General features: G+C 34.8%; 1 protein-coding gene across 1 annotated transcript; it reads left to right on the forward strand.

Annotated features, from left to right (window-relative positions):
- The first annotated feature begins 5,344 nt into the window (after positions 1-5,344).
- On the forward strand, positions 5,345-21,270 carry LOC143082246 (uncharacterized). The gene is made up of 7 exons (XM_076257839.1): positions 5,345-5,482; positions 6,029-6,151; positions 7,635-7,754; positions 7,960-8,079; positions 10,160-10,279; positions 11,483-11,590; positions 18,925-21,270. The coding sequence occupies exons 1-7, from the start codon at positions 5,371-5,373 to the stop codon at positions 20,121-20,123; spliced, it is 1,902 nt and encodes a 633-aa protein (XP_076113954.1). The 5' UTR covers positions 5,345-5,370; the 3' UTR covers positions 20,124-21,270.
- Positions 21,271-23,938: the final 2,668 nt, after the last annotated feature.

Raw genomic sequence — 23,938 nt, forward strand, 5'->3', positions numbered from 1 at the left:
AGGGACTGTGGCGAAGAACCATCCGCCAAACGATGCAGAACGGAAGACGACGGCGTGGAGGGAACCTACGGATACGAACTGGAGTGTTATCTCGAAGACCTGCCGGCGACCGTGTGTTGTGCCGATGAACTGCCGGATGAAGTCTCGAACAGGCCCCGCAGTTTCGTCGTCAACACGGACGACTGCGACGGCAAGGGCATTCACTGGGTGGCGTTCCACTTCCCGCGAGAGGGACCCGTCGAATTTTTCGATTCGTTCGGACGTTCTCCGGAGTATTACCTTCGTCGCTTCAGGAACGTGCTCATCGCCAATGGACCTCAATACAGATTCAGTACGACTCAAGTGCAACCGGGATCATCCGATACGTGCGGACTCTATTGTGTACATTTCGTGAAGATGAGATATAGAAACATTAGCATGGAAGACATTGTGAAAGATTTTTCGTCTAGAGACTTGATGAGTAACGACGACAAACTGCTTGCATTGTACGAATGAATGTAATAAATATATATGAAACTGACATCTGCGTTGGTATTTTTTCTATTTGCCCCGAACACGATACGATTAATCGGTGATTGATGTTCACATCATGAAGAGTTGCTTCCCTTTTTTTGTATCAGAGTTCCTCGATGCGATCACGTGACCTTGCCTCGTTGAATTGTCACTCCACGAGAGATATATATACAGAGTTGCTTCCCTTGTTTTGTACCAGAGTTAACGTTCCTCGATACGATCACGTGACCTGTTGTCCATATAGTGAATGTATAGATTTTTCACAGATCGTTTTGACCAAATAAGTTTATGTGTAATCGAAACGAAAGGTCATGACTTCTGTTGATTGACAGGGAGGGAGGGGCATGACCATATTTATCCGTGCCAGCGTGCCTACCTTTTTTCGGTGGGAGGGGCATGACCATATTTATCCGTGTCAGCGTGCCTACCTTTTTTCGGTGGGAGGGGCATGACCATATTTATCCGTGCCAGCGTGCCTACCTTTTTTCATGCGCCTAAAACTGAACACTCCCTACTACTAATTGCCAACTTTAGTCATGTTTGACTTATTTGTTACTATAAAGGACAATAACTCCTTAAGGGGTCAATTGCCAACTTTATTGTAGATGTCTTTCTTTGCTGAACATTATTGCTGTTTACAGTTTATCTCTATCTATAATATTATTCAAGATAATAATCAAAAACTGCAAAATTTCCTTAAAATTAGAAATTCAGGGGCAGCAACCCAATAACAGATTGTCTGAGTTGTCTGAAAATTGCAGGGCATACAGATCTTGACCTGATAAACAATTTAACCCCCATGTCAGATTTGCTCTTAATGCTCTTCGGTATTCGGCACAAAACTGTGGAAGGGCTCGGTAAAACCTCACCCTTACCCAGTTTATCAGCCTCATACCATTCTTTTTATATTTTTTCAACATTGACCTAATATTGTATATTTATCATTTTTAAAAGCTGATAACACATGGTTGTCTAATACCCCTCATTTAGACTCTGGCGGATGTACATATCAGTCTAATACACGTCATTTAGACTCTGGAGGATGGTTGTACATATCAGTCTAACACACGTCATTAGGACTCTGGCGGATGGTTGTACATATCAGTCTAATACACGTCATTTAGACTCTGGCGGATGGTTGTAAATATCAGTCTAATTCACGTCATTTAGACTCTGGCGGATGGTTGTACGTATAAGTCCAATTCACGTCATTTAGACTCTGGCGGATGGTTGTACATATCAGTCTAATTCACGTCATTCAGACTCTGGCGGATGGTTGTACATATCAGTCTAACACACGTCATTTAGACTCTGCCGGATGGTTGTACATACAAGTCTAATACACGTCATTTAGACTCTGGCGGATGGTTGTACATATCAGTCTAATACACGTCATTTAGACTCTGGCGGATGTACATATCAGTCTAATACACGTCATTTAGACTCTGGAGGATTGTTGTACATACAAGTCTAATACACGTCATTAAGACTCTGGCGGATGGTTGTACATATCAGTCTAATACACGTCATTTAGACTCTGGCGGATGCTTGTACATATCAATCTTATTCACGTCATTTAGACTCCAATGGATGGTTTTACATATCTATCTAATACAGGTCATTTAGACTATGGCGGATAGTTGTACAAATCAGTCTAATACGCGTCATTTAGACTCTGGCGGATGTACATATCAGTCTAATACACGTCATTTAGACTCTGGCGGATGGTTGTACATATCAGTCTTATACACGTTATTAAGACTCTGGCGGATGGTGGTACATAACAGTCTAATACACGTCATTTAGACTCTGGCGGATGGTTGTACATATCAGTCTAATACACGTCCTTTAGACTCTGGCGGATGTACATATCAGTCTATACACGTCATTTAGACTCTGGAGGATGGTTGTACATATCAGTCTAATTCATGTCATTTAGAATCTAGCTGATGGTTGTACATATTAGTCTAGTACACGTCATTCAGACTCTGGCGGATGGTTGTACATATCAGTCTAACACACGTCATTTAGACTCTGCCAGATGGTTGTACATACAAGTCTAATACACGTCATTTAGACTCTGGCGGATGGTTGTACATATCAGTCTAATACACGTCATTTAGACTCTGGCGGATGTACATATCAGTCTAATACACGTCATTTAGACTCTGGAGGATTGTTGTACATACAAGTCTAATACACGTCATTAAGACTCTGGCGGATGGTTGTACATATCAGTCTAATACACGTCATTTAGACTCTGGCGGATGGTTGTAAATATCAGTCTAATACACGTCATTTAGACTCTGGCGGATGCTTGTACATATCAATCTTATTCACGTCATTTAGACTCCAATGGATGGTTTTACATATCTATCTAATACAGGTCATTTAGACTATGGCGGATAGTTGTACAAATCAGTCTAATACGCGTCATTTAGACTCTGGCGGATGTACATATCAGTCTAATACACGTCATTTAGACTCTGGCGGATGGTTGTACATATCAGTCTTATACACGTTATTAAGACTCTGGCGGATGGTGGTACATAACAGTCTAATACACGTCATTTAGACTCTGGCGGATGGTTGTACATATCAGTCTAATACACGTCCTTTAGACTCTGGCGGATGTACATATCAGTCTATACACGTCATTTAGACTCTGGAGGATGGTTGTACATATCAGTCTAATTCATGTCATTTAGAATTTAGCTGATGGTTGTACATATTAGTCGTACACGTCATTTAGACTCTGGCGGATGTACATATCAGTCTATATGTTACAGGGAATTTGTAAAATCAGGGATGTGGTAAAATCACTGGACTAATCAGTGATTGTGTAAAATCACTAACAGTTTCAGTGGTTTTGTAAAATCCCTGAAATTGTTAGGGATTTTACAAAATCACTGAAAGTAGAGCTAGGGATTTTGTAAAATCCCTGATTACAATAAAGTATAACATGCTATTAGAAATGTGTTTTTCTTAATATAAAGATAGACCAAATGAATGATCACTAATGATTTAGAAATATATTTGTTTAATAAATCAAAACATAAATAATATTTTTAAAACATCTTCATCTGATGAATATCGTTTTTAACAATTTTTTCAAATCTCCACATTGAAGAACTTCATACCTTCATTTATCAACAAAATATTGACTTTATTTGGATTAAAAGAGTTGAGAAATTTTAGAAATTTATTCAAAGTTATACCACTTTGTGATAGAATACATATGTCTGATAAATGACCAAAGTAGGTAAAACTTTGTTTATTTTTGCTTAGTCAGATTAACCTATTCATAAACATGCAAGTACAAAACAAAGTATTATTACCAATATTTTCTGTTGTCTTTTTTTTATTATTATTTTATGAATATAAATGTTATTTTGTAGGCAGCAAATTAATAATACAACACTTATTTGCTTTTTATATATCAATTGTCATGCAGCAATAAAATGCTCTTGATCTGATATGCATGTAATATTTGCCACTGGATCACATACCCTGACCCACTCAATTTCTTATACTTTATATATGTGTTTTTCTTCTCTAATGACAGCAATCAACCTAATGTTCAGTTTTTATATTTGATTTAAAAAAATTGATATAATTGGTTTTATTTTCTACAGTAATTATACAAAAAAACTATAATAAACAGTAACTTTCTTTCAAACACGGTAGTGATAAGAGCCTGTGCTGTCTTCTTTCTGTGGCTCATTGACAAAATATTCAAAAATGTTTATCATATTTTTCCTGGTTCCATATGTTGCACTTTAATTTTACCTCAATTGTTTTAAGTAACTTTTGTATGTATGTTTGCTCTTGATTTCAAGACATTTGTGCCTGAGCCATTGTTCTACAGTATGTCAGTTGTTTTGTGCATGAAAACCGCTCCCTTTATATTAAAATAAAGACTAGATAAACCTCAAACTTATTGAGTGTTACTGTTGTAGTCTTTTTTCACAGAAATTCTAAATAAAAATGAATGAATGTATTTTACAAATTCCCTGTTTTAAACAGTGAATCTGTAAAAAATATTTTAATTATTTCATGAGTTTTGTAAAATCACTAGTCAAAATCAGGGATTTTATAAAATCACTAATCAGTTCAGTGATTTTACAAATTCCCTGAAATTTCAGCGATTTTACAAAATCACTGATTTCACAAATTCCCTGTAACAACTCTGGCGGATGGTTGTACATATCAGTCTAATACACGTCATTTAGACTCTGGCGGATGGTTGTAGATATCAGTCTAATACACGTCATTTAGACTCTGGCGGATGGTTGTACATTTCACTCTAATTCAAGTCATTTAGATTCTGGCGGATGGTTGTACATACAAGTCTAATACACGTCATTTAGACTCTGGCGGATGGTTGTACATACAAGTCTAATACACATCATTTAGACTCTGGCGGATGGTTGTACATATCAGTCTAATACACATCATTTAGACTCTGGCGGATGGTTGTACATATCAGTCTAATACACGTCATTTAGACTCTGGCGGATGGTTGTACATATCAGTCTAATACACGTCATTTAGACTCTGGCGGATGATTGTAGATATCAGTCTAATTCATGTCATTTAGACTCTGGCGGATGGTTGTACATATAAGTCTAGTACACGTCATTTAGACTCTGGCGGATGGTTGTTCATATCAGAACCTTACTTCCTGATTTAAAAGAAGACATTCACATTTGAACGATTTCACCGGAATCGTATACTTCATGAAATATAGTTATGCACTTAAATTAAGAGTATTAATTGGAGTTTCAAGTGAATGTGTATAAATACCATTGTAAATCGATTTAAAAGTATACGTAAACTTACCAAAGATAAGGTAGGATGTTCCTGTCTGTGTTGACGTTAGCGTTAATGGTATGCAACATTGAGAGTTCATCGTTATCAATATTTTCTTCCGATGACAACAGGAATGAATCAATACCAACTGAAGCAGGTAAAATATTACTATCATAGTTTTGAATGTATAAACAATAAATCTTAAGTTTTTTTTTATATGTAATTGTACATGATTAAGAAACAGGTGTAATGCGAGCTTCATCGAGCTATTACTCCCGTTTCGAGCCTAGTATGATTGCTTGAGGATTGTCCAATATTTAAAAAGATGCAGGATTTTTAAGCGTATACAGAGTTCATTCAACCAAAAGTCTACCCGAGGAAACACATAAGTTTTTTTTAGTATGACTCGGATACAAATACAATATGGACTTTGTGAAAAATCATTCGAATAAAGCGGTCAACGACATAATCAATATCAAATGATTCAAAAGAGAAACAACAGTCAATCTCAGAACACCTCACAAATAAATAAGTGTTGATCATAATCGGGTTAACTCTAGAACCCTGGTCAGTACACAGTATTTTTTATTATTGTTGCCAATATATTTTATTATGACAAGAAGTAAAAACTACTTATTTATACATTGATCAGTACAGTTTTGTTGTAATATGTAATTAGTAAAGTCGAAAGCATATGTTTTAGGAGGACTTGACATTTATGCAGCATGCGAAACATCGTTTGATTGTAGAAGAAAATTGATATGTACCGACTTCAAATGTCAATGTTGCAAGGAACTTTACTGGAACGGATCAAACTGTCTTACGAGTAAGTACATTATAAACTTGTTTAGCTTTATACACTTGCCATGGGGTTTTACACTGTATCTCAGAGTACATTAAAAGGTAGCTCTAGTCTCAAGTTGTATTCAAAATTATCTTTTTTAATGAACATGTGTAATCTACACAAGATCGTCTCTTACTTAGCCTGATTTGATATTAGAAATAATGCACCGACATGTTAATATGATTTGTATTTCTAATTTGTGAAGTTGCATGAGCAGATATTCATTTAATATATTTCTAGCATTGCATAACTGTCCTCGAAACAAGGCAACACAAGCATTAAACCATTAAATAAATAATAACTATTATAAGTTTACGGTTATGACGGACAATACTTTTTGTAAACTGTTCCTTTCAATAGATGTTTCATTTCAGGTAATATGATTCCAAACATATATGTCTAATTCAGTTTTATTATCTTTCCTTCTGCATATGAAATACTGAAAGTGAAATTTGCAAATACAACATATTATGCCCATCCTCATTTTCTTGGAAATATTCGTTTAAACAACAAAAAGCGGCAAATCTTGAATAAAATATATATAACCTACCAGAACGCTATCTGGATTTCCATCATTAAGCAAAAAAAATATTTGACTATTGGAAAAGAAAACTGTCTATCATTAACAAGGATATAATTGTTAATGCTTTTTGATAGGTTAAAATTTATATTTCAAGGACGGTTTGTGAGAAGTTTACCTTTTTACTTTTAAATAAAGCATGTACAATCACAATGACTTCATTTTGAGCAGTAATACCAAACTAAAAGCTAAGCTCGTATCCTGTGAAGGCGATTACATTTTGACCTTTCTCTCTAAATAATGCGCGGGTTATTTCCTTGGTCAATAGTTGGCATCCTGTTGATAGCTGTACTATGCAGGTTTTTCACTCTGAGTAGTTAAGTTGTGAGTTTATTAAGGCTATCTTTATGAATAATAGGGTGATGAATGAACTCATCATAGATACCAGAATTATAATTTATATGTTAGACGCGTGTTTCATCTAAATGGACTTACAAATAATGACCGAATATAAAAAACGAAATAGGCAAAATAAAGTACGAAATGGCGGCCATTTAGAACCAAAACTTCCAAACGGTTTTGACAAATAGAGCTAAGGTAATCTCCTTCTGGGGTAGAAAATCCTAAGTATGTTGTTTAACAGTTTATTCAAAATTATAAACTTATCAATGATGATTTATGTAAACACAAAATTTTATGACTACTGGGCTGTTGATACCCTCAGGGAGGACACCTCCATCAGCAGTGGCATCGACCTGTATTAAAATGTTATACGCCAGACACGCGGTTCATCTATAAAAGACTCATACCAAATTTTCCAGAAAATGCAATATGCTTTTTTTCCCCATGGAAACGCTGTTCCTTTTTTTATATTATCATTTATATGATTTCCTTTTATCATTCAAATTTAGAAATGTGATAGATCATTAATATGTTTTGTTACAGGAAAAGGAACGAAACAATATTGCAAATCATCTTCAGAATGTATGGAATCTCTTCTTTGTACAGAAAACTCGTGTATATGTCCAGAAAAAGACTATTGGAACGGTCACACATGTGTTGCAAGTAAAAATTAATTTTAATTTTATTTCCATTTTCCATATACTTTCAATACATACATATGTAAATATTGTTAATTTAAGTTCATCCGGAAATCTTTCCTGAAATATGCATATGTTTATAATTAGGACTTATCGATTTACGTTCTATTTCAAACCCTGTTGTGATTACACTAATCTAATACCTAACTTTATCTGTTTTCTTTTCCAAGGAAAATTATTGAATGAGAGATGTTCTCTACACTTTGAATGTCAGCCGACACTTAGTTGTGCTCGTGGATACTGCCAATGCCCATCATCGGATTACTGGAACGGATCATCTTGTGCTTTGCGTAAGTATAATACAAGGCGAACATTTAGGTACATTTTGTATTATAATTCTTTCAAATTGGAGATAGGGAATATCTGTTTCCATACTCGTTACCTCTATCACAAATTGTATATTTATGTCACTGAATAGGCTTTGCGCATGAATATATTTGTTGGTTAACGCCAAAATATGTACTCAACGAAATTTGCTATCTGATAAAAAGTAAACTGCAAAAACTCGTATTATTATTCAAACGAATGTGTTTGTGTATTATTTTATTGAACGATTGACGTGCAGTGAAAATTAAGTTTGTTTACGTCGTTGTTATTATCGCCACCATCTTGTTTTCATTGGTTTCGAAAAGAAGTTCGGTCAACGTCGTCGTCGTCGTCAATATCAACTACCGAAAGTTTTCTCGACCAATCATATCAACATATTCCCTTATATGCAAATCATATAAAAATTGTTTCCATATAAATTTGTTTCAAACGGAATGTGATAGTTACAGTATGTTTTCAATTCATTCAAATGCTGACCGCTTATTTTTCTAAAAATGAATCATAATGCTATTATAATCCTGGTACCTTTGATAATTAGTATGTCCCTTGAATCTTATTCGTACGAATGCAACGCATGTTTTCCAATAGAACCCAAAATTGTTGTATAGAAATGAGATCCATCAACCCAATTTTGGCAGTTTGTTCGTTCAAATACTGTGTTCTAAAAATCGAATTATTATCGATGATATCCTCAAATAATTGTAAAAAAATTGAAACAAAGATTATCGAACTAGATACATACTTGAAACCTTCATCATGGACATTTCAGTTTGTTTGTTTGGACACATGGCAACTTGCGAAAAAAAAAATGAATAGAAAATTTAGGAACTGTTGCATGATTGAATTACAAATAAGTCAACTATACATGTTCCAACAAGACAGACAGACAAATATGCTAACTATAGATCACTGTATGGGCATGATCAAAACCTATAGCAGATATATGAAAAAGTATAACCCCACACAACGAAATGCAAAAAAAATATAAATGAAAACCAACCGCCTGATCTATATTGACAAGTCCAATAAAAGACAATCAAACAACGGATACCACCGAACCACAACCTTCTGTCGAAATCTTCGAATAATTCAGTCTAAATAGACAAGTCTACGTAATTTTCTAGTTAGCATTTGTATCACATTTAAATCAGATTCCATGAAGCTTAATAATAAAATAAGCAATTAGATATATCGTTAATTTTTTTTAAAATTTATTTTAGTTACAATTAAAAAGTGGAAAATCAAAATGAAAAAAAATAAGAACTATGTATAAGGTCACCCAGCTCAAAGGGCCAAGTGCGCTTTTCTCATCACTTGGCGTCCGTCGTTCGTCGTCGTCGTTAACTTTTACAAAAATCTTCTCCTCTGAAACTGCTGGGCCAAATTTAACTAAACTTGGCCACAATCATCATTGGGATATCTAGTTTTTAAATGTGTCCAGTGACTCGGCCAACCAATCAAGATGGCCGCCATGGCTAAAAATAGAACAAAGGGGTAAAATGTAGATTTTGGCTTATATCTCTGAAACGAAATCATTTCGAGCAAATCTGACAATGGATAAAATTGTTTAACAGGTCAAGATCTATCTGCCCTGAAATTTGCAGATGAATCGGACAACCTGTTGTTGGGTTGCTGCCCCTGAATTGGTAATGTTAAGGAAATTTTGCAGTTTTTGGTTATTATCTTGACTATTATTATAGATAGAGATAAACTGTAAACAGCAATAATGTACAGCAAAGTATAACAAATAAATAAGTGAACATATTCAAAATGGTCAATTGACCTCTTAAGGAGTTATTGCCCTTTATAGTCAATTTAAAAAAAAAAAAAAAAAAAAAAATTGTAAATTTTGAAAATTTTTACAAAAGATTTTAAGGTTCATAAGATAGAGATAATTGTGAGCAGCAAGAATATTCAGTAAGGTAAGATCTACAAACACATCACGAAGACACAATTTTGTCATGAATTCATCTGTGTCCTTCTTTTATGATATGCACATAGATCAAGGTGAGCCTCTAGTTATTATTTGCTATCATTGTACAGGAAAAATCCAGAATGAAACTTGTAGATTGATCCATGAATGTGGAGACACTCTCCAATGTAAAGACAACACATGTGTATGCTGTGAGGATTACTACTGGAATGGAACCTTCTGTATCACAAGTAAGTATTATATAGACTCACACTAGTTTGTTTAATGAAATTATTTCTTAGAGAGGCATAAGCTGTCAAATTTATGATCAAAGATTTGACGGAAATTACCATATTTCATTGATAACATACCAAATTTTATATCTTAAGAACAATAAGTTCAAAAAGAAACAACTAACAATACATAAACTCTGTTTAATGAATCAGCATTACGTAGGTACTGTATACCAGATGCTATATAATTTACCATCGATATTATATTCAAAGACTACCGACGGTCTTATATGACATGATACAAATATAGATATGAATAGACATTGCAATTGTTTATGACGATTTGCCCAGGTCTGTTTCATTTCATGTTAAGAATTATAAAAACACACTTATTATCATTTTACCTGTATGTGAATAATTTTTGTGAGACGAATCAGTGACAATGGAATGTTTTTTCCTGGTGGCTTCTGTGGAGCAGGATTTGCTTACCCTTCCGGAGCACCTGGTATCACCCCTAGTTTTTGGTGGGGTTCGTGGTGCTTATTCTTTAATTTTCTATGTTGTGTCATGTGTACTATAATTGTTTGTCTGTTGTCTTTTTTCATTTTAAGTCTTGGCGTTGTCAGTTTATTTTCGATCTATAAGTTTGACTGTCCCTCTGGTATCTTACGTCCCTCTTTTGATACACTTTTGATATTGACATTCTATTCTTTTGAATAATTGAACACGGTAAGGGGGTAAAATTACAGGCTGCTGGTGTACGGATTCAAGTGAGTTGCGTTATTAATTTGCATGCAATTATATACGGTTGTGATTGTATTTAGACAAAATTGAACCAAACTGAAAGTAATACATCAATATACCGCTTTCATTATATTAAAAATACACATACAAAAACTCATATTCAATATTGTAATCTTGATTTAGTCCCTTTAATTACATTGAACTAGCAACTGTATTGTAGTTTTTTAATGATATAACTAAAACCTATGTACATCTAGGACAAAACCACTATTCCATGCATTACTTGTTAACTTTTAAGAGTCTAAGCTGACAATTGCTGACATACGTAATTCTTCGAGTGCTGATTTCAAAAATGTTTAGATACGTGTGTCTTATGTCTCTTTCATTTAGGTTGCTGTATCATTTGTTTTCATTTGAAGTATCACTAAAACAGAAGTGCTTATTGTTATAACATGTTCACCTTTTTTTTTTTTTTAGAAAAACAAATATACAGTCCATGTAATTCACGAATCGAATGTGCATTTGGAATGTACTGTTGTCATGGTGTTTGTCAACTGTCTTCTTGCGTCATCGACAATGAAATGGGTATAGAAATTGTGTAGAAATATAAGGAATTAATTTTAAAAAAAATCGTCACTTACATACCATGAGTTCAATGTCTTGCTGGTTATAACAGGGTCGCTTTCTCATGGCCTGCTGGTCAGAACAGGTTTTTTTTTTTTAGATTAAAGTATTTGTTTAGTGCAGGATCACTTATTTAACTGTTGAAAAACCCTGGTCTAGAACAGCATCTATTTCATACGGTCTAGAACAGTGTATACATTTTCTGAGCTTGTCTAGAACAGGGTATGCTTTGCAATATTCCTGTCCGGAACAGGGCATGTTTTTCAATGTTTTCTGGTTAGAACAGGGAATGATTTGGCAAGTGCTGTTGGCACAATTATACCCGAAAGGAAAGTCAGTAACTCCCCCTCCCCGCAAAAATGGATAAAAGTTGTCATTCAAAGGCAATGACACCATTAGGTAGCTGATCACTGAGATGGTCACTTAAACTTATTATTATTTTGTTGATCGTAATTTGCTGACTATGTTGCTGCCAAAGGGCGAGATATGACATCCGTAGTCCGTCTTTGTGCGTCATCGTCATCTGCCGTGCGTCGTTGTGCATCATCGTCGTCTGACATGCATGTCTTGTCTTGTCTTGTCTTGCACCGTTTTTGCCCGGTCATTTGGTCAAAGTCATCATTGGGCATTTAGTTTTACCAACAAAGCTGCCCAATGACCATGCCCGATAACGAGCATAGACGACCTGGCTAATTATATAACATAGGAGTGATAAGGCTACAAAAAAAATAGATAAAATCTGACAGCGACAATAATGTTTAAAATGTTGAGATATAATTACTGTCTTTTTCAAATATACATTTTTTGTACATGTTTGCTTATTATTTAGAAAACTTATAGTAATATATCCTTTAAACAGACCTATTTAGAAGGGATACAGTTTCGATACTTTTGTCAGGTCATTAAAGATGGCATATTTTGGCTTTAATTTTGATTCACTTTATATAGGGTCTTTACATCGGAAATAAACATATTTATTCTAAAACCAGTTGTTGGCATAATACGGGTTATTTTCTTTTCATATATTTAATGATGGTATGATACTAAACCCCTAACGGGAGGGATTGTGTTTGATATTCTTATGGTGAAGACATAATATTTCAATCAGTTTAATTGAGGTCTGGAGCTGGCATAGTCATTTTGTTTAGTTTCTTTTGTTTCTTATTTTGACATCGGACTCGGACTTCTAGTTGTTTTTATATATATTTTGGAGTTTAGTGTGACTTCCATTATCACTGAACTAGTTTATATTCAGGGGCAAGCTGGGATTTTCTCGCTGTATTGAATGCCCATTTGTTTCTGGTCTTTGTTTGAATTGTTGTGTCTCTGCTGAAGTTGCTGATATATTGCTTCCATTTGTTCATTATTAATATTCATTGCCTCTGTATGTTCAGCTTGCATCGTTAGGAGACCAACACTTATTCTGTCAATTAGAACTTCGCTATGTTTTATTCTGAGGTCAATCTCAGCTGTTCTTTGAGCATCATATTTCCTATATCTGCTAAAAATTCTTGGTACAATAGTTGAATAGTGATTTCCGAGTTGTCCTCTGTTAATTTGTCTTCAGCAGTTGGTTTCTCCATATCTCGAAGTGATCCAGTTTCTACCATTTCAATATTCTTGTCCTTGTCAGTTGCATAGTTAGGTAATTTTTAACGTGTACACCCTAATCTCAGCGAGAGGTCTTAGGACCCCAAGTGGGTCCAGGTAAATGCAACGGCTGGTAGTGGGTTTAAAAGCTAACGAGTTATCGAGAATGAGATACCATTTCTCTATTAGAAACTCATTAATAGTAATATACTTTAGAATCCACATGGTGTATTTTTATGACCAACCTAGGGGTATTATGTTGTATTATAATTAGGTCTGTGCGTCCGTTTGTCCATTTGTCCCGCTTCAGGTTAAAGTTTTTGGGTCAAGGTAGTTTTTGCTAAAGTTAAGCTCCAATTAACTTGAAACCAAGAATTCATGTTCCCTATGATATGATCTTTCTAATCGTAATGCCAAATTAGAGTTTTTCCCCAATTAAACGGCCCGCTGAACATAGAAAATGGTAGTATTTATGTTTAATTTATTGGCTGTGTTAAATTTGAATCTTATGGTCATTGATTTTAGAAAAAGTCCAAACCAGTTACTTTAGAAATATGTTTAAAATGATCCGTGGGGTAAAGGAATCAATAGACAAAAACACCTTTTTATGTGCAAATTTCGTTAATGAACATGAAAGGATTAATTTTTAGAGATGTTTAGGTACAATATCAAAATTCCTAAAGGATTCTGTGAAACCCTGGTTCTCGCCTGGGATTTCTTCCCTCAAAACATGAATTTATTTATCAGTTCATTACAGGATTTAAATAAAAATCAACATTTTCTTTATATATTTGTTCTTGATCTGCAATATCAACTTCTGCCCAAATTTCATGGCAATCTATAGGTATATAAATTTATCATGTAAAGAATTCCAGACCGTCTGTTTCTTGCATAAAGATAAGTCCGTTTGTCAGTATGATACTAAAAAATGAAGGAAAACAATTTACTTTCAAAACCTTGTTTCAGACATAAAATCATAAAAAGCTGTTGCTAAAATTTCATAAAGTTCGATGAAGTAACTGATGTGCAACAACCTTTAACCCCTTTATGTAATAATGCCGTATTTTCACTGGATGAGAGAAATGGTATTGTTTACAAAAATGTTCTATTTATATAGATTTTGTTTTCTCTGTCGGTGTATTTGTCATTAGGGAATTTCATTCGTGACATCTACTTTATTTGCTAGCAAATCTGATACATTGTAGCAGATGGGAAAAATCAAAGAGCATTCGGTGGAATTAAGCAAATATATCATGCTTACGAATTTGCGAAAAATACCGGTTGAAAGGTAAAAAAAATACCCTTAGTTAACTTATCTGGATTTTTTTTTAACTCTGAACCGGTTAGTTTAGCAAATACCACTTGTAAGCATCATACAATGTATACATTTCATCATTATGCTCTGGATACTCTTTTGAACATAAATAGTTTAGACATTCAAACTTCCGTGAATTTTCACGAAAACTTACTAACATACCTAACCAAATATTGACGGCACCGACCAAATTTAGGGTCACTATCGTATGTCACAGACTCGACACAAATGCAAACCACATATCGAATCTCTGCAGATAATGAATTGTTTTAAATAAAAGGAAAGATAGTAGAATTCACAATAGATTCAGACTTTGACAGAACAAGTATATAATCTGATACCATTTGGTTGAGAAGTAAATTTCTTCTCTGTTATTCGCAATTACAACCCATTGAAGAAAGAATGACAAGGCCTATGTGCTTTTAACCAGTTCTTTTTATTTTATTTTATTTAAAACATTTTTTTTATTTATCAAAATTCAAGTGTAAGCCCGGGCGTTTTGACGTAAACGTAGTTACGCGCCTGCTTGTTATCCTCAATTCCTGCCATTTCACTGATATGTGTTTATACATATCTCAAATCACAGTGTGATATCTCAAATTGCAAAATATTGCAACCAAAGAAATAAAATAGGCATTGAATAATACCTTACGGCAGATAAATCTCAAAACACAACTTTATGTGTGACCCAAGACCAAACAAATATTGCAACTTGTAATGAAAGCTAATACTGCAGCTTTTAATGAAAGCTACTACTCTGGATATGAAATAACAAGCCAAAAGGACAGAACTGGAACAAAGGCTAAGTGACACTTTACTTTAAAAAATGAATAAATTAATGTCAATTCTCAATAATGAATATTTGCTAAATTTTCAAGGTGGCCATTTTGAAATTCAAAGATTTACCAAAACAAAATCCATACCAGTAAACCAAATCATTCAAATATGTTGAAAGTTGTGCTTCTAGCATCAAATCCATTGTGGTTTGTGTGCAATACTGGAAAATATTTTAGAATGTATGGCGGCCATCTTGAAATAAGCAGCCATATTAAATGTTGAGGATGGGTCCATAGCTAATATTGCTCAGTACACAAAAATGTACCATCATGCAAAATTTGGTGCTTTCCTCATTATTTTTTCACCGATCGGCCGGACTTCTTTGGCACATGCACCAAATCCATCCTCACTTTTTATAGAGAAACTAAAATTCCAAAAATGATCAGCAAGGCTATATCTAGACACAAGCCAACGTGGCAGACGACTCTTCATTGAAGTTACTTCCCATTAATATGACGATTGTTACCAATGTTTGTCGAGTTGCCTATTATCTTAAAACTATAACAGAAGAGCAAATTTGATCAGCACGATAATATCTACAAATATGTAAATCATAAGAGAAATCCGTAGTTGCTGTTTGATGACGACTTTTACATTTTGTTTTTGCGTTTTTCCTTATATCTTAAAATCAAAGAGCTGATAGCTCTGCGGTGGAAGAAGGCGAATAAAAGGTAACTTGAATTAACATAAAAGAAGCCCCACTAACCCAGCCTGCTTTGTTCCATTATCGTTATGACGTATTTTTTTCTTCTTCAAACATTGATTGATTGATTGTTGGTTGCTTAACGTCCAGTGGCAAATATTTCATGCATATTCAGGACGAGAACAAGTTCACAATAAATACTATAGGTAGGTCTTGTCATAATAGAGGCCATCTGGGATGATGGTCGGGGAAATTTCGACTGCCACTAGAAAATGAGGGTATATTGGATAGGGACAGACATTTTGCCTTGCAACAGGTCACCTACGGACCCCTCAAAGAGTTGTTGCAAGGGTTCTTAACGTGCAAAGAGCGTGGCACTCTCCTTACACGAGGCATCGGATTTAACGTCCCAAATCTGACCGGACGTGACTGCGAACTTGATACATCCCGCACAGTTAAACGGACGCCCCACTTCGGCAAGCGTTTTACTGCCGGTCGGATGAAGACCAAGTGACCATATTTCTATTCCCCAGTCATCCTTGGGGAGTTTTCTTCAAACAAGAATGTGTCATAAGTACATGGATTTACCATCCGTACAATCATTTTTTATGTTCAGTCGACTGTGAAAATTAGGTAAAATCTTTAGTTTGGCAGTAAAATTAGAAGGATCATATCATAAGGAACACATGTGTACTAAGTTTCAAGTTGATTGGATTTCAACTTCATCAAAAACTACCTCGGCCATAAACTTTAACCTGAAGCAGGACAGACGGACAGACCAGAAAAAATAATGCCCATAAATGGGGCATAAAAATAGTAAGACTTGTTACATACTCGCCAACTTTTGAAAGTTCCCATGGGAGTTTGTAGTGCGCGACAACAATTTTAAAGGTTACAATTTTTAGCGAAGTATTTTGCAAGATCTGGATTGTCTAGAAAAAGTGTCATATTTGTATGATGAACTTACATGCCTGTTTCCTGAGTCTGTTTTGCATGATTCTAGTTATTAAATCGGTAGAAAAGATGAACATGTAGCTAGCAGACCTGACTGAGGGTTTATTTTCTTGTGTAAGAATATTAGACGCTTGTTGAAATTTCCAATAATGCACAAAGATGGACCTTTAACAGGTTGGAACAACACTCCAAATGAGGGGTAACCCTCATTGGAAGTACATTACAACCCACTGTAAAAAATGAGCACCTTTATATTCATATTATTTGATGAAACTTTTCCCCAAGAACTATGCATCTATCAAGTATAAAAATGGTCAAAACATGTCAAAAGAATTTTGTGGTGTTTCTAAACTTATATCTTCCTCATTAATTTGACCCCTCATTTAGAAAAGTTGTTCAAAATATAATGAATTTTCCCGCTTTTGAGTTAAAAATCTTTAAAAAAATCTTTCTTTTTTTCAACAGTAAAATGACCTCTTGTTTTAGGGACAGTCCCTCATTTAAAGGACACCACTCATAATGGATGGAGGGGGTGGGGGTTCCCAACCTGTTTGTTGGTCTTTGTGAAAAAAGAATAGTACATTGTCCTTTAAATGATTTAATTGAATAAAAAAAATAAAATATGTTACAACAAGCAAGGATTAAAAAATTTGTCAAAAAAATACTATTTATTATCTTTATGGTAGAACTGCATCATTGAATTTTGTCAATCAGCCATGCTGTTATCCTTAAGCTGTGTAAGAACCTGCTTGCAGATGAAAATTCATGCTATTTTCACGATTTTACAACTAGAGAAAACAACACAAGTTCAAAATCTAGCATGTTAGAATAATCTTCAGAGAAAACGTTTTTGATTGGCTTATTAAATGATCATGAGAAACACAGAATTTGATTAGCTTAACACGATTATCTTACAAGGAACAGATGATTTTCAATAAATCGTGTTTTAGAGTTTTTTTAACGATACCCTTAATATTAATATTTTATAATAAAATTGAGAATGGAAATGGGGAATGTGCCAAAGAGACAACAACCCGACCATAGAAAAAAAAAACAACAGCAGAAGGTCACCAACAGGTCTTCAATGTAGCGAGAAATTTAATAAATGCAAGAAAGTATTATAAAACGTCCTTGATAAGAGTAAAGAGAATGAACATATGGCGGCTGTAATATACGGGCGAAAGAACTCAGGACGAACAGACCAAGGGAGAACATATACACAGGGCGAGTTGTCCGATACCAAATTCACGCATGCGTACTACAAATATCTACAGTAAAAACATCCGGTTACAAGTAAACAAATGACGTTCATGTAGATGAAATGAAATCTTATAATTTACATAAATAAAAGGGTACATATTTACGATAGTGATTGTTTTTCAATCCTAATTTACAAATTAAATCATTCAGATGCTTAATCATGTGTAAAATCGGTGTCAGGAATCGGAAGTTGTTATGAAATTGTAATACAAAGAAACGAATGCGGCATATGGAGGTTCAATGGTTTTAAAGTCGGTACCATTGGCCTTCGAAGACTTGAAGTTTTTTTCCACCAAAAACATTAATAGATCAATACGTTAAATCTATTCAGAAGCGTGAGAAAAGTATAAATACATCTTGTGTGAACGTTAAACATCGAGAGCATTTATGTAATATCATATTTTTTATATGACAAAGACGAATTATAAGTTTCGCGAACTTTTTTAAATATTAACTAGAATGGAAATTATTTTCATATGGGGTATTTAGAATCGAGATAATTGTATTTTAAGTATATTGCTAGGTAAAACTCAATTTGCGACCGTAAAATCTTTTGTACGAAGACTAAGCTAGCTATAAATACAATACAATTATCTCCAAAATCCAGTTTTTTACTAACTAACATGTTAATTTGTATCTTTTTTTGCCTTCTAATGTAAACAAAAGACGATTTATTCTCGGTCTTTTAATTTTTAGGTTCTGCAGGCTCAGCGTTCATAATAACCTTAACAGAGCCTAGTCAAGTAAAGACACAGTACTTACTAATTAACACAAGAAACAAGGGATCGCTATCTCAATTCACATTTGCTGACAACATTAATAAGTCCATCACAATATCACGTGATAACTATGTATATCAGTTACCAGCGAACGTCGTTATGCCAAAAGGATTATCACAAAATGGCGCCGAAATATATTCTCGAATTCCACAGGTAATGTACGGTATACAGATGAGCAATGGAGCTGGTTTCACAGAAGGTTATATGGCAATCCCATTACAGTATTTATCAACTCGCTACATCTTTCCTTCTTTCAAGGCTTCAGAAAGTTCTATCACGATCTCATCGATCTATGACAATAACAAGATTCAGATAAATCTGAAAATGGAAAAAGAACCACTTACGTACATGGGCGTTTCCTACAGCAATAACGATAATATCACTGTACTTATCAATAAACACTACTCCTTAAAGCTGTCACATACATCTGACTTATCTGGGACAATGGTATCAACCTCCAAACCAGTGTCTGTGTTGAGTAGCAGTGCATGTACATCAATAGTAGGAGGTTCAGGCTGTAATGAGCTATTGGAGACCGTGTTACCTATTAACCAGCTAGATCACACATACATCATACCAGAAATAGAAACAAGACCAAATAGCTCTGTGAGGATATTTTGCACGGAAACTACTACTTTGAGAGTGATAAATGATAAACAAGTAACAGATATATTAATCCATGGACAAGAACACTTTGAATTTGTCCATAAAAAAGTTTCATATGTGCACGCCAATAACAATGTTTTGGTCATGCTCTCTGCACATGAAATTACTCCCCGTAGAACTGTTTTTATGATGACTATACAAGGACGTAATCAGTATCTCTCTAACTATCACTTTGTAGTTCCAGACAATCTTACAAGTTATATAAGCGTCACTGTTATTTCCGATGCCTTGGATGGGTTATCTCTCGATAGTGAACTGATAACAATCAGAAGTGCTTATAATATACATGACGGAGCAGAATACTATAGTACGTTTAGCTTACCAGTAACTGTTGGAAATCACTACATGGAACATGCGAGAGGGGTACGGTTTGGTCTTTGGATTTATGGACAAAATACGCAATGCGACTCATATGGATACCCCGCTGGTATTGCTTTCAAGACAATATAAACATTTCACTACGGATTTTTGTACATAAATGAAATTGTGTGGTCTTTTAATTACAGTAAACACATTCACAAGAGCCAAAAAACTAATGCGAGAGACTGGGTGTTTCTCCATAAAATCCTTTTAATTGATTTCGAAAACAAAACTGTCCTCATCTAGATCAAATATTGATATAAAATATAGTATTTAGTAACTCGAAATCACTTCTAATAATGTTCACCATTGATTAACTAATTTTATTGAAAAGAGCTTTGTAATAATACATTTTTACGAATTCAATTTTGAAATTAATTTAAAACATAAAATATAGACAAGAATGTGACTACTAATCCGGTAAACTAAAGTAGAAAACAAAATCAATCTGGGCTAGACTCGATAACAACAACCAGTCAATCAGGTGAAGTAGACTAGAAATCAACAACCAATCTGAGGCTAAACTAGATAACAACAACCAATCGGGTAAAATTAGTCTAGAAATCAACAAAAATCAGGTAGACTAAACTAGGCTAGAAAACAACAACCAATTAGGTAAACTAGTCTGGAAATCAACAACATCCAAATTAAATTAACAACATATTAAGTAAACTAGGCTAGAAAACAACAACCAAGTTGCTCATTCTTTCCCTTTTCCCTTTTTATTTACTAACAACTCACGTCTTGCTCTTTTTTTTCAAATTTAAGAGGCTAAAAAACGACAATCAATCAGGTAAACTAGACTAGAAATCAACAACCAATCTGAGGCTAAAATAGATAACAACAACCAATTAGGTAAAAAATAGCACAACTCCTTTCCATCAAATCAAATAGTACCTCCTGTCGACGTTTTATCAGAAACCTCATTGTTTTGCCCATTCTGACAAAGTGTCAATTTTAACTTCTTCTTGTTGAGCCCATACTCTGGTGTAGTCCTCAAATCATTTCCTACCTTCCACAATATTTTAATAATAAATTAATTATTATGCCTCTTTGTCCTATATGTACAATGCATAGTCGCATTTGTCATCAATTCTTACGATAAATCAGTTTGGGTTATTTTTTGAGAAAAACGAAAATGTAGCTGTGGGCGTCGCAAAGAAAATACACTGAAAGTTCTGTAACTTTATTCATGTCGTAATTGTCAAATAAACATACAGTGCATCGCATACATTCACCCAGTTGTCTAACATTATGCAAAGTTCATGATCTAGTAAACGTTGTTACGCAGGTTTACGTAAGAACTCTTTGGGCCATTAACACGTCAAAATTTGTGTTCATAGAATCCTGCTTCGTTCACGAGAATCTTATGTATCGGGGAAAAAAACGACAATTTACTGATTAGTTTCTAATCGTAATATGTATCTTACTCCTAATCAATGTACAACGGTAACATGGCTCCCCAAAATTAATGTTAAATTTTTTCAAAATATCATAGTCTTATAACCACTATACTACCATTACTCGACATCGCATACTAAATGTTATTAAGCTCCTCGGTGGGGACTTCATCGGTTTCCCCTATAGCTACTTCTAATACTTACACTAGTTTTTAAATCGGCCTATCTAATTCCTGAAGAGGTGAATTCCTCCTTCTGCTATTGTCAATTTAAGCACCGATCGTAACCCGCACTTTTCTAACAAGTCCATCATCCTCTACGTGTGCTGTGTTGATCTTCCCAAGATGCCACTGATTTCGCACGTCTTGTTCATCTTTGATCCTTACTATATCGTCGACTTGCAAATTTCGTCTCTGAGCAGTCTATTTCTTTCTAGATTGCAGATTAGACAAATACTTCTTTTTCCATCTATTCCAAAACTCGTTTGCTAAGAACTGAACTCGCCTCCAGCGTTTTTGAGAGTAAATATCACTTCTTTGAAATCGTCCAGGCGGAGGAAGAATAATCTTTGACTTCATCGTAAGTATATGATTTGGCGTTAGGGGTTCCTCTGATAAGGGATCATTCAAATTGTCAAGAGTTTAAGGACGGCTGTTCACAATTGCTGCGGCTTCGCGTATAAAAGTTCTCAAAGATTCATCGTCCAATTGTGTACCAGATTGATCAATTAGTGACGCAAGAACATTTCTAAATGACCGGATTTGGCGTTACCAAACTCCACCCATATGACTGGCAGATGGGACATTCATATGGAGTTCTACAAATCAAACCCTTCATTCGAAAGAAATTGTCTTATACTTTTATCGTCCATTTCTGAATAAGCTTCTCGCAATTCTCGTTCCGCATCTGGTCCGAGAACACAATTAATTCGTAGTGCATTTCTTTTAGAACATAAATGAAAATAAAAAAAATCCCACCTGCGCTTTCTCAAAGAAACTTTTACAGTGTGTTGTACTACTTTTGGGACAAATTATATCAAATTTATAGAAAACTTCATCGCCTCTAACTCAAAATATGGCCAATTTTATGTTTAGGGCGTCTTGAAATCTTTTGACAGCTTCCGAAGTGCTCATTTTCAACCTTTTTCAGCTGGACCAAATCACTACTTTCCTTTAAAATTCTGGACCCAAATTTTTTTACAGTGTAATTTCAACCCCCTTCTTGCAATTTGAGGCAGTGAACATGGGGAAATAAATTTGGAAGGGGTATAAAAATTAATGGCAAGTAACCCACTGTCAACACTAGGGACTATATTTGTGAACAACGAAAATCAAGGGACGACAATGGTGGTCTCGGACCATCTACAAAATTGGTTCCTCTATCTGACCTTAGATGTCTTAGAGGGCCACGTATTGCTATAAATCTACGCAACGCATTTATGAATGAACTTGTATCGAGTGAACTTGCTGTCTCTATATGTACTCCTCGGCATGATAGACACGTAAACAAGACACCAAAGCGTTTAAGTTCTTTACGTCCTTCTTTAGTGTATCACGGTCCAAATAAATCAACTCCGCTATAAGTGAATGCGGGACCGGATTAAGCCTGTCAATCGGTAAGTCAGCAATTTTTTGTTCTTGAGTATTGCTTCTATGTTTTCTACAAATAACACTTGTTGCTAGATATTTAGAGACGGCAGTACTACAACTAATTATACAAAATCCGTTCGCACGTATTTCATTTATTGTCATGCCTCTTCCTTGGTGTTCGGCTTTCTCGTGGAAATGTCGTATGATTAGTTCTGTTAAGTGTGAATGTCTCGGAATGATCACTGGATTTTTAACTGCTAAGCTAAACTCGGCTCGTCGAATACGACCACCAACTCTAATGATTCTATCCGAATCGAGAAACGGGCCTTACTTGTATAATGATGAAGTTCGTTTCAATTGAATATTTCGAATTCGGGTTGAATGTCTATCCTCATAGGTTTTACCTACACCAATCGACTGTAAAACAGCTATTTCTTCGTTAAATGACGATGCTTGCAATTGTTGAATAATTTCAATCTCTGCACGTTGCATGTCGTTTACGCACAATGTACTCACATGTGAATTGTTTTTACTCTTATTCTGTGATCTAAGTGTGTCCTTTAGTTTTAAGCAAATGCTAACGGCTCGCTTTGCGTGATTCCAATTAGAAAAATACTGCAAGCGTTCAATCATAGACGCACATTCAATAACATTCATCTTAGTAGAAAATGCTTTCACTATCCATATTTCAGGGTCATTAAGTGTCAAATCGGGTTTATTCGCATCTGCGTCGAAAGATTGGAGTGTCCATACAAATTTCGGTCCGGTAAACCAATTTGAGTTCTTCATCAAATCATTTGCGCTTGCCCCTCGTGAGGCTACATCTGCAGGGTTTTCCTTCGTGTCTACATACTTCCACTGTGTTGGACTAGAGTGTTCTCTAATCTGTTGCACTCGATTTGCTACAAATATATGA

Source organism: Mytilus galloprovincialis, chromosome 7 (assembly GCF_965363235.1).
Source record: "Mytilus galloprovincialis chromosome 7, xbMytGall1.hap1.1, whole genome shotgun sequence".
NCBI lineage: Eukaryota > Metazoa > Mollusca > Bivalvia > Mytilida > Mytilidae > Mytilus > Mytilus galloprovincialis.

Bases quoted from the DNA above. Each gene is read 5' to 3' on its own strand.
- LOC143082246 (XM_076257839.1), top strand. From the start codon at position 5,371: ATGTTCCTGTCTGTGTTGACGTTAGCGTTAATGGTATGCAACATTGAG. The intron at 7,755-7,959 runs GTAAAAATTAAT...TTCTTTTCCAAG, and splicing joins CGGTCACACATGTGTTGCAA to GAAAATTATTGAATGAGAGA. The intron at 11,591-18,924 runs GTATAGAAATTG...TTTAATTTTTAG, and splicing joins CGTCATCGACAATGAAATGG to GTTCTGCAGGCTCAGCGTTC.